We start from the raw sequence: 12,069 nt of genomic DNA on the forward strand, positions 1-12,069 counted from the left end.
GGTCGACGCAAGAGGGGGAGGCCTTCAACGAGATGGATTGATACAGTGGCTGCGATGATGGGCTCGAGTATAGCAGGGATTGTGGGGCTGGTGCGGGATCAGGCAGTGTTTCGTTCTGCTGTGCATGGGGTCGCTATGAGTCGGAAACGACTCGACGGCACTTAACAACAACAACAACATAATCCATTATTGAAGTTGTGCATTGAGCTCTTATTGTAGAATTATCTATTTCTCCCCTTTTTCACTGTTTTCAGAACATAGTTTGGGACTTTGTTGTTTGGTGCATATATAATTTTTTATATCTTCTTGATGAATTGACTCTTATCAACATACAAAATCATTTTTTTAAACAGTTTTTTACACAAAGAGTATTTTGTCTGATGTTAGTATAGCTACCTCACCTCTTTTCACAGAATACCTCTTTCCAACCTTTCATTTTCAGCTTATTTGTCTTTGTATCTAAAGTGAGTCTCTTACAGACATATAGTTTTTTTAATCCATTCTGACAATGTACACTTTGACTAGAGAATTTAATCTATTTACACGTGTAAAGAAAGTCTTATTTCTTCCATTTTGCTACATGTTTTCTGCATGTTTTTTTACCTTTTTTGTCCTTCATTTATCCCTTACTGCATTCTTTTGTGTTTAGTTGATGTTTTACATTGAAGAGTTATGATTCCCTTCTCATTTTTCTTTTGTGTATTTCAATATGTTCTTTGTGATTACCAGCATGATTACAATTAACATTCTAAATTTATAATCTAGTTTGAATTGAAACCAGCTCTGGTGGTGTAGTTGTTAAAGCATTTGGCTGCTAACCAAAAGGTCACTGGTTTGAATACACCAGTTGTCCCATGGAAGAAAGATGAGGCAGTCTGCTTCTCTAAAGATTTACAGCCTTGGAAGCCAACAGGGGTCATTACGAGTTAGAATCAAACTCAATGGCAGTGAGTTTGGTATGGTTTTTGATAACGTTAATAGCATACAAAAATTCTGCTCCTATAGAGCCTTGTCTCCCTTCTTATTGTCACAAATTACACCTTTATATATTATATGCCCAAACAAATATTGTAATTATTTTTAATACTTAAAATACATAATTACTTTTAATATATTTTGTCTTTTAAACTATGTAGGAAATACAAGGAACCCTGGTAGCACAATCGTTAAATGCTTGGCTGCAAAGTCAAAGGTTGGTGGTTTGAAAACAGCCAGTTACTGCACAAGAGATAAATATCTCACAATCTGCTCCCTAACAGGTTCTATTCTATCCTACTGGATTACTATGAGTTGGAATTGACTTGACAATACCTAGCAACAACAACAATAAAAGAAATAAAAAGTGGAGTTGCAAACCAAAAGTACAGTATTACTGGCTTTTATATTTGCCCCCATCCCTTCTTTGTAGCTTTCATCCCAGGGATCTTAATTTTTTCTCATGGCTTCTAGTTATCATTTACTGCTTTTTAATTACTACCTGATAGACTGCCTTTAACAGTTTTTGTAGAACAAGTGTAGTGGTAACTCCCTCAGTTTTTATAAATGGGAATGCCTTAATTTCTCCTTCATATTTGAAGAACTATTCTGTTGGATATAGAAATTTTGGTCAGCATTTTTTTCTTCTCTCAACATATTAAATATGTCATCCCATCAACTTCTGGCCTGTATAATTTCTGGTAAGACACTGACTGTTAATGCTCTTGAGACTATCTGGTACATGATGGGTAACTCTGGTGGCATAGTGCGTAAGGCATGTAACTGCTAACCAGAAGGCTGGTGCTTCAAACCCACCAGCCACTCCTCAGAAGGAAGGTTGGACAATCTACTGTAGTGATGTTGCCTCAGAACCCCAAGGAAGGGTCGCTGTGTCAGATATGACTCCACAGCAGTGGGTTTGGTTTTGGTTTTTTAGTACATGATGAGTCCCTTATCTCTTGCTGCTTTCAAAATTCTGATTTTTGGCTTTTGAGTTCATTTTAAGGTTTGTTGGTGTAGATCTCTTTGACTTTATCCTGTTTGGAGTTTGGTGAGGTTCTTAGATGTATAAATCTATACATTTCATCAACTTTTGGAAATTTTCAGCCATCATTTGTTCAAATATTCTTTTTGCTCCTTTCTTTCTTCTTTTGGGACTCAACAAAACCCAAGGAGGGGTCGCTATGAGTCATATCTGACTCCACAGCAGTGTATTGCGTTGCATTACAATGCATATGTTGGTTGACTATATGGTGTCCCACAGGTCCCTTAGGTTCTGTTCACTTTCTTCTCCCTATTTGTCTGACTGGATAATTTCAGTTGTCCTTATCTTCAGGTCCACTGATTCTGTCTTCTGCCTGCTCAACTTTGTTGTTCAAACCCTCAAATGAATTTTTCATTTCAGTTATTTTACTCCAGTGTTTTCTTCTTCATAATTCCTCTTTATTGATATTATCATTTTGTTGATACACTTTTCCTGATTTCCTTTAGCTCTTTAGTGCATGTTTTCTTTAAGCTCTTAGAGCATATTTGAAACAGTTGTTTTAAAGTCTTTGTTTGTTGTGTTGTTGTTGTTATTTGCTGTCGAGTCGTCCCCGACTCATAGCGACCCCTCCTTGGGTTTCCGAGGCAGTATCACTATGAAAGTAGGATTGCCCAACCTTCCTTCCGAGGAGTGGCTGGTGGGTTTGAACTGCCAGCCTTCTGGTGAGCAGTCAAGTGCCTTAGGCACTATGCTACCAGAGCTTTGAAGTCCATTATCTAGGCTTCCTCAGAGATAGTTTTTGTCACTTTATTTTTTTCCTTTAAATGCATTATACTGTCCTGTTTCTTTTTATGTCTTGTGATCGTCTGTTGAGAATTTGGTTATCTGAAAATTATAATGTGGCAACTCTGAACATCAAACTTTTTTCCCTTTCCCAGGGTTTGCTGCTTGTTAAAAGCTGTAATAGTTTGTTGAGTTTCAAATCACTTTTGCAAAGATTGCATTCCTTGTCATGTACGGTCACTGATGTCTCTGTGTTCAGCTGGTGTTTTTAATGCCAAGAGCTAAGAAAAAGAGGGAAAAACCAAAACAAACAAACAAGCAAAACACACTCTAATCTTCGCAGATCTGTTCTGTGCTGGGGCTGCATTTCAGCACTTAGTCAGGCTTGCACTGAACTTAGGGAATGCAGATTAGGGTCTCATACAATAGTGTGTACTGTTGTCTTCAAGACAAATGACGAATTAGAGAAGTGGTGGGATAAGGACAAGTAAAAGAGCCACAAAGCTTTCGTAGCATTTTTAAGTTCAATTTTTCTTTATTCAGTATTTGGCTGCTATAAATGTTTGACTGTTTTACAGAGTTCTGACAAAAATTAGTTCCAACAGTTTTTGTTTGTTTTTCAATGTTTCATAATTGGAGGACAGGAACTTCAAGCTGCCTATTCTGCCATTTTGCTGATATCCTTGGAATTAAATTTTTAAAATTTGTTTTAAAATGAAGTTTTCTTTAGAACAGATTTAACATAATCTAGAATCTAGAAATTTCAGAGGTATTTTTGTAATCTATTCTCAAAACTCCTTGTCCTCTTTAATTCCAGTAACTTTCTCCTCTACTCTATCTATGGATTATCCCTTCCTTGTAGCTTTTATTCATTACACCTTATTCAATATCTACGATGTACAGTACTTATGATACACAGTCCATGCCAAAAAGAAAAGTCAATTTCCTGGGAAGACAGATATATAATGGATAATTACACAAAATACATTAAATGTAACAATAAGAGATGAGCAGAAGGTGTCACTGGAAAGTACTAATTGAGTGAGTGGGATAATGTGAGAAATGTGGAAGAATCAGGAAAGGCTTAGTTTTAGAGGAAGAGTAGGAGTCATTTAGGTAAACAGCAAGATGAAAAACATTCCTGGCAGTAGGAACAGTATGAAAAAAAGAGTAAGACTATGAAGAACTATAAACAGTACAGTATTGCCAGATTTATTAAGTGCAAGGCAAGGAATAGGAAGACCTGGAGCTATAAAGTAGGCAGAAGCCAGATTACTGAGGTCTTGACTGGCTTGTGAACATAAAAATAGAGTAATTGAATAGAATCTTCTTGCTCAAAATGTACTCTGAATTCTTTATATAAACTTAATCTACTTGCTTTCAAGATCACAAAGTCAATTTTTGTCTTTAAAAGAAGAATTCTTTAGTTGCCCGAATCTATCATAACTGAAAACAAACAAAAAAAATAACACTGTTTCAGAGCTTGACAAAGCTTTCTAAAAGAGTCAGTAGTACCCTATCACACTACTGCCCTATTGAAGTGGGAATTACAATGATGAATAATTAGTAGACAAATCAGAAATAAAATCAAGTCTTCAATTTGGGAGAAAAAAAAAAAGAAAGAAACATTGAGCACTGCCTCAGGCCTACTGGTAACCCACTGGGCTGTATGTTTTAATGAAAAATGGCAAGAATGCACTTACATCTCGGGCTTTCACGTAGAAGGCCTCTTGAAAAGCAGCTTCTAACGAGCCAATAAAAAATACAGGATGGCAGTCACCATATCTATAGAAAAAATTGAGTCTATTAATCAAAATATATCTCAAATTTATTTCAAAGTTGTGTAAGTCTAAACAATGATAAGTAAATGTTGGAACTAATGTCTCAAGTACAGACTAAACTTTAGTACATTTCTTCAAAGGTTTGGAAACGAATTTCATTACTTTTCATAATTCTTTTTGGCCAATACTGATATATTAGACACTGGAATTTTAATACACTTGGCAAATGGATTTAATCAGTGCTACAAAATCATGCTTTTTGTAAATTGCAATTCTTGTTTACTCACTTTTATAAGATCTTCCTAGTTACATTAAGTTTAACTTGCTATGTTACTTCATTTATTCTGGAAGACCAACACAGAAGGAAAAATGGTTTCTTGCAAAGTTACCAAATTATATTATGTTCAGAAAACAGCACTGAAAAGAAATATCACTTACATGAAAATTCAGGGTTAAATATTTAAATTATATTTAAACACTTGAGGAGATTCTCAAATGCATCTAAAACATTTTAGATTAGACTCATAAGAAAAATGCTAAACAATGCCAAAACAAAAATTAAAAGAAAAAATTCACTTTTATTGAAAAATTTTATTATACTTAATATTATTTTAAAGGATCGTTTTGTTCACTTCTTTGTCCTCAAATATACTAAAAATTAGTATCCTCTATCCCAGTCCTTTTGGGAATATAGGCAAGATATTAAATTAGTGATATGTTTGTTGAGCCTCTATAAAGTTATAGATAGAAGTTGACTACATTTCTAAATAGCATAAATGGTTTACTAGTTATCTGACATTTAACATTATGTATTTCACTTTCAGGACTATCTTTTGAGTATTTAAGAAGAAATTTAAAACCATCTATGATTAAAATTGCCCCAGAAAAATCACAGTAGCATTAAACAGTATCAATTTTATATAGTTAATATCCTAACCCTACCTTGAAGAAAACTCTGCTGTAAATTGTAATAAGGCATCTCCTTCATTTTCTGCGTTTTCTGGCACTAAAAAACAAACAAAAGAAAAAACAAAAACAAAAACAAAAAAAAAAAAACAAATAGACACAAAAAACAAACCACATAACATCTAATCCCACATATAAGAAATATATTTATAATCAATAAAGAGGAAATTAAAATTAAGTTTTAGCTTCTGTGATATATCTGAGGGGACATTTTAACTCAACATACGTTAGAAGATTTCATCAAACCAGAGTAAAAAAGAACCTTAAAAAAAATTCCAAGCTCATAAATTCTAGAAAACAAACTGACACAATCCTGCTAAGCATTTAACATATGTGCCAGTTATCAATTAGGTTTTCAATTGCTGAAATAAACATCTGGAGATTAAATTATATAAAAAGAACCTCAAATTATTTTAAAGAACTTATTAATTAGGAAAATACTCACCTTTATGTAAATATCAGATCTATTCTGTCCCCTAATTTCACAGAGCATATGAGCCATTTAAGGGCATATTTTAGTGGTAATTTTATATATAGGATCACTTGTGATTCTACAATATACATCTCTTTAGGTAGAAATGAGGGGGATAGCACATTTAGTTTACTTTTATTCCTTCAAAAGATGGGGAACAATGACTGGAAGAGCGTTATTACTACTCTTAAAACTGACATCTCTGATAAGAAGTGGGGAAGCAAATACAGTCACAGAAAATACCGTTGCCTGTTATTCAACCTCTAGGCTTACAGACAAGAGACAGTGGCTTAACTAGTTATACACGTAAAATAAGTAACATCCCCTTGCATTTTGCATGAATTTTACTAAAGCACTGGGAATCACTGGGCTTACTGAAATCAAAACTCAAGAGACTGATTTTAATGAAGAATGCACATTCACTCTCTCCAAATCTGGACTCTCCCCACCCCACCACCAAATTTGTCCATTACAAAGGAAAACCAAAATATGCTGGACCCCAAATAGTTGTTAATACTCACTCATTGGAGATTTTCTCAAGGCAGATGATGCCATGCCAAAAACTTCTCCATCATCTACTCCAAATTCTGTAGCATCTTCAAAGTCATCTCCATCACTATCACTAACCATATGAACATCGGTGCTTTGCTATTTAAGGAAACTTCTGATTAGTTTCATATTGATTTAGCAAATCAAATTTCAAAATATAAGCTACATAATCACAGTAGGAAGTTAAAGTTACAGAAGTTTTATCAAGTAAAAAGTCTGATCTTTTTTTCATTTTAAGACTTAACATATATTTCTAAAGTTGCTGCTATACCCTGAACCACAGATTAAAGACAGGGAAAATGAAGGATCATTACAAACTCAATGAAGGCAAGGATTTTTGTCTGTTTTATCCTCTGTACACAATTAAGTGCTCAATAAATATTTGGTCAATAAACCAAGAGATGGATACAACCAGAAAGGTCAGAATCAAAACAAGCTATGTAAGTCTTTCAAAAAAGTTCACACTAATCTACATTAGATGGATTGACACAGTGGCTTCAATGACAGGATTGTGTCAGGATTGTGAGGCTGTCTCAGGACCAGGCAGTGTTTCGGTCTGTTGTACACAGGGTCATTATGAGTTGGAGCTGACTGGTTGGCACCTAACAACAACAACAACAACAATCTATATTTGGGAGATGGAAGCAATTTCATTACTATGCTGGTTCTCAAATTTCTCATTAGTGAATTTGGCATTAATCTCTATCATCAATGTTACTGGAAGATAACACGAAACATATGACATAAAAAAGTTTCTTTGTAAACCAAAGGCAATTAAATATGAGATGTAATAATGATGTTTCCATTCAATAAACATTTATTTGTTGAGAATTTACTACATGTTGGCACTAATAAACATGCTCTGAATTTTATTTTATTTTCAGCAATATCAACTGAGATTTGTTGTTGTTGTTGTTATGTGCCACCCAGTCAGCCCCGACTCATTGTGACCCCTCCTTGGGTTTCCGAGGCGGTATCACTACAGAAGTAGATTGCCCAACCTTCCTTCCGAGGAGTGGCTGGTGGGTTTGAACTGCCAGCCTTCTGGTTAGCAGTCAAATGCCTTAGGCACTATGCTACCAGAGCTCCCAATTGAGATTTAAGGTATCAAAATAAAAAACATCAACTTCAGAATTTGAACTATGCTACTGATCTCTAGGTTAGAATGGGATTCTTAAAATATTGAGATTTGAAACATTCAAACTGGATTTTGAATAATGACAAATATTCATGGCTTAGATGGGAAGGGGTCCAAGCCCAACCAAGTTATCTGGCTAATTACTGTTATTAAACATGAATATTTAACAGCTTTTTATCTGTATTAAGGTTAATAAATAAAGTCCACAAAGATAATTTCATAAATAAAATTTCTATCTTTTAAAATACGGTACTATGTATTTAACTTTAGGAGCTCTGATAGCACAGTGAGTAAGGAATTTGGCTGCTAACCATAAAGTCGTAGGTTCAAACCTACCCACCCTTGTGTAGGAGGAAGATGAAGCAATCTACTTCTGTAAAGATTTACAGTTTTGGAAACCCTATGGGGTCACTATGAGTCAGAACTGATTTGACAGCAGTGGGTCTGGTTTGGGTGGGTACTTAACTCATGAAATTGGGACAACTACTTGATCTTTTAATTTTAGAGCTGTATATTTGCCAGAAACGCATTAAGAGAAACTTAGAATCAAAGACTCATAAAACTTAACTAGGAGGGATGATCTAGGTCAGCTAGTCATTAAACCATACATTTCCAAAGCTGGAAGGGATCTTAGGAATCTCTTGTGAGAAGTTTTCAAACTTCTTTTCACAGAACTTTGGTCCCAACAAAATATTATGTAAAATTCCAGTGTATACAATAGATCAAAGAAGAGCTAGTTTGGTTCATAAGGAGCTCTGCTGGTGTAGTGCCTGAGGCATTTGACTGCCAATCAGAAGATTGGTGGTTCCAACCCACCAGCCACTTTGTGGAAGGAAGACAAGGCAATCTACTTCCATAAAGATTTGCCACCTCAGAAACCCAAAGAGGGTCACTATGAGTCAGAATCAACTCGATGGCAGTGAGTTGAGTTCGGTTCATGCAGTGAGAGGGAAATGGGTAATCTATTTCCTTCGTATCCCCGTTAAGGAGCTTTGTTGGTGTTGTTGTTATGTGCCGTCGAGTCGGCCCCGACTTATAGCGACCCCTCCTTGGGTTTCCGAGACAGTATCACTACGGAAGTAGGACTGCCCAACCTTCCTTCCGAGGAGTGGCTCCAAAGGATCCCAACGCTCTGGGAAACAATTTTTAAAACTACTGCTCTAATGAGCCCAACAGCTACAAATGAGGAAGCTAGGATATTTACTCCATCTGATTCAGTATTCCCAGTACTTCCTCCTTGTGCATAACCAGCATTAACACTCAGAATTGCAACATTTTCCCGCTCATCTTTAAAACATTTTTCCCAATGCTTTAAATAGAGAAGATAATGAAAATATGTTTGTTGGAAGAATAAATGAATGGTCCTCACCTTAAGCAGTCTACCTGCTATTCTGACTCTACCGCTATTTTTCATACACAAGATTTGGTTCTACGTGCAATCCTAACCCTTCTTTAAGGTTTTGCTCTGTAGAGTCAAGATCTCCTCCTGATTTGAGGTATTTAACAGCTTAAAAACTGTAAACTACTTCTCATTTCAAAATAGTGAGGAAGTCTCCTCTATAAACAACATATTTTCTAGAACCACAGCTGTGCCTGAATTGTCTCTCTGTGTCAGGCAACAACCTGGAACATGTAGGTCCCTTTTACTTTGAGGCTTAATCTCAAACAGGCTCAGGACCTAACAAGTACACCGCATGTTCCTTCAGGAAGCCTAGCCAGGTTTACAGGCAAGTGGAAATAAACAAAGGTCCAGAGTAGTATGCCAAAACTACTCACGTTACTTACAAATTAAGCTATCATCTCAACCTTCACTTAGTCTTATCTAGTACATACCTCTCCTTTTCATAGGCACCATGTTAAAAAGGAGGGTTGGAGGAAACAAGGAGAGGAAAACAGAGAATGTTCTATAGATAGTTATTTTCTCATCCCTTTCATCTTATTCTCCACATATATCCTCTTTCTCCTCCTTCAGGTTTCAATCAAATATTCCCTTTCCATTTTAGCAATAACTCATAGTAGGATATGATTTTCTCCATGTACCTACGGAACCCATTATTAATTTTGACTTCACAAAGTACTAAATGCCCAAATCTCTTAAGATCCCAGAAAGTAAAATTCTACAATCACAACATCTTCAAATGGAGGTATCTGAAAAGCTAATCTTGTTGGAAAAAGTATATCTCAAATATGAATTATTGAAGTATCTGCAAGAATAAGCTACTTAATTATGTATAAGGACCTCCCAATCCCTTCACATTTTTTTATCAGCCATCTAACAGGCTAGGAAAAGCTTTTTCTAAAAAATGAGATAAACAATCTTTTTTCATTAATGTTTGCTGATGAGAATGGGTAATTTCTCAGTTCATTCATTGCTGTCTTGAAATTCTTTGAATTCAAAGAAGCTATTTATTCAGAATTTTTAAAACAGCTAAAAAAAACCCTGATTCTATTTTGGCTATTTATTTCATTCATTTATTCTTTTTTTTTAATCATTCAACAAACATTTATTAATCCCTCTAAGTGCCAAAATGCCTAGGTCTGGGTGAAAGATGTGGTCTTTGCCCTCAAGGAGCACCATATAATGTATGACAGTTAAAACAGTGAGTGACAAGCCTGAGGTAAATTCAAAGGAGAGCATCTAACTCACTGTGGATGGAAGAGATCAGGGAAAATTTACTAAAGGAGAAGATAATCAAACTGAAACATAATTTAGAACTCATAATTGCCATTAAGACAAGCTTCAAATTGAAGATGTTCTTTCAGGAAAGCATTTATTATTTTTCAACCAACGGGTTAAAAGCTAGGGTTAAAAGATAAAGCATGGTCCCAGTCTTCAAGAAATTCCCATTGCGAAAGGGAAATGGATTTACTTGCAAATGTGTCTTATTCAGTGTGATAAGAGATATAATAAAAGTATAAGCAAATGCTACTGGAAAATAAAGGAGAGAGTAATTAGCCAGAGACAAAAAATCATGCAAGGCTTCACACAGATGCTAACATTTTAACCAACACCTTGAAGGAAAGTATCAATGTGGTAGAATGTGTGTATGGGGAGACTGGGAGAGGGAGTTCTACCCTAGGCAGAGAAAATATGTGAACAAGGAATTGGATGTTTAAGTATCATTACAGAATAGAGAAAATTAGACTGAATCATCAGGTCCATATGTGGGAGGAGAGTGTGGATTGGTCGTAAGGACAAAATGGTTTTTTTAACTTGGCATGCTAAGGTATTTGGACTTTACTTTCATGGTAATAGGGAAATCACTAAAGGTTTTTAAGCAGAAGAGTGTTTGAGGAAACAATTTTGAGGGGTACATGTGTTGGGTGTGTGTGTGCTTGTGCGTCCATATGTGTGTTTGATATAGAGTTTATTGTATGGCAGAATAGACCAGAAAACATGAGAAAGAGAGATCTATTTGAAAGTTCCAAGTGAGAGAAGATGAAAGCCCATGTCTGAGCACTAGCAGTGAGAATGGACTAAAGAGGGCAGATGTAAAATATAGTTCAGTGGAAATGGTAGGAATTGGTAGTCGATTATATTTGAGAATGACGAAAACAGAAGAGGCAAAAAGGATACCAACATTTCTACTTTGGGTAACTGAGGGGGTAGATAGGGAAGTACGGTGAGTGAGGATCTTGAAGTCAGTTCTCAGAATGAATTTGAGGCAACTCTAGGACATCCAGGTAAAATATACAGTAGGCAGCTGAAGAAAAGAAAAAACAAAACCTTCTCATAAGCTCAGGAGACAAATCTAGAAATATTTATATTTGGAAATAATTAGCACATATATAGCAGCTGAGGTAATAGGAGTGGATAAGATCATTCATTAAAAACAATAAAGGGAGAAGAGTGATAATAGTTAATAGTATATGGTGAAGGAAGAGAAACCAGTAGGAAAAAAAAAAGACAGATGGCTGTCAAAGATTTGTCTTTCAAAAGAAAGTGAATTGAAAGAATCACAGAAGTAGGGTCTGAGAAAATTTCTAGAATGGTTCTGAGTGGCTCAATGAAGACAAGAACTGAAAACAGGTTCAGCAAGATAAGGCTAAAAAGTAAGGCAGCTATAATATTATGGAAAATGAATAAAGAACCCCCTTCTCCAGAAAAACCCCACCCTGAATCTATACACTGGGGTTGAATACTCTGCTCTTTTCTGTCTGACCTTTCTTGGGAAAGCACCTTCATACCCCAACTTTATAAAGCATCTAATACTGGCCCACAGAGGTAGCTAGGAATATGAAAGGCATATGAGATGGTATACAATAGTATCTTGCTAAAACTATTAACTGAAATTAATATTAAAATTCAATTCACATGGTAAGGAGTTAAGTAAATTGTATGGAGTTAAGTAAACAGAAGAGGAAGAAGTCAAGTCATCTAGTATGTTGTTGTTGTTGTTAAGTGCCGTTGAGTCGTTTC

General features: G+C 35.5%; 1 protein-coding gene across 1 annotated transcript in view; it reads right to left on the bottom strand.

Moving 5' to 3' along the window:
• Positions 1-12,069, bottom strand: part of FAF1 (Fas associated factor 1) — a 734,611-nt gene that overhangs the window by 241,358 nt on the left and 481,184 nt on the right. Inside the window, exons 10-12 of the mRNA XM_042781660.1 lie at positions 6,484-6,610; positions 5,467-5,530; positions 4,447-4,528 (exon numbers count right to left, since the gene is read on the bottom strand). Coding sequence (XP_042637594.1) covers positions 4,447-4,528; positions 5,467-5,530; positions 6,484-6,610 — 273 coding nt within the window. The remainder of the gene's footprint in view (positions 1-4,446; positions 4,529-5,466; positions 5,531-6,483; positions 6,611-12,069) is intronic.

The sequence above is a fragment of the Orycteropus afer genome, unplaced genomic scaffold (genome assembly GCF_000298275.1).
Source record: "Orycteropus afer afer isolate SDZICR_OR568_19922 unplaced genomic scaffold, OryAfe1.0 scaffold00145, whole genome shotgun sequence".
Lineage (NCBI taxonomy): Eukaryota > Metazoa > Chordata > Mammalia > Tubulidentata > Orycteropodidae > Orycteropus > Orycteropus afer.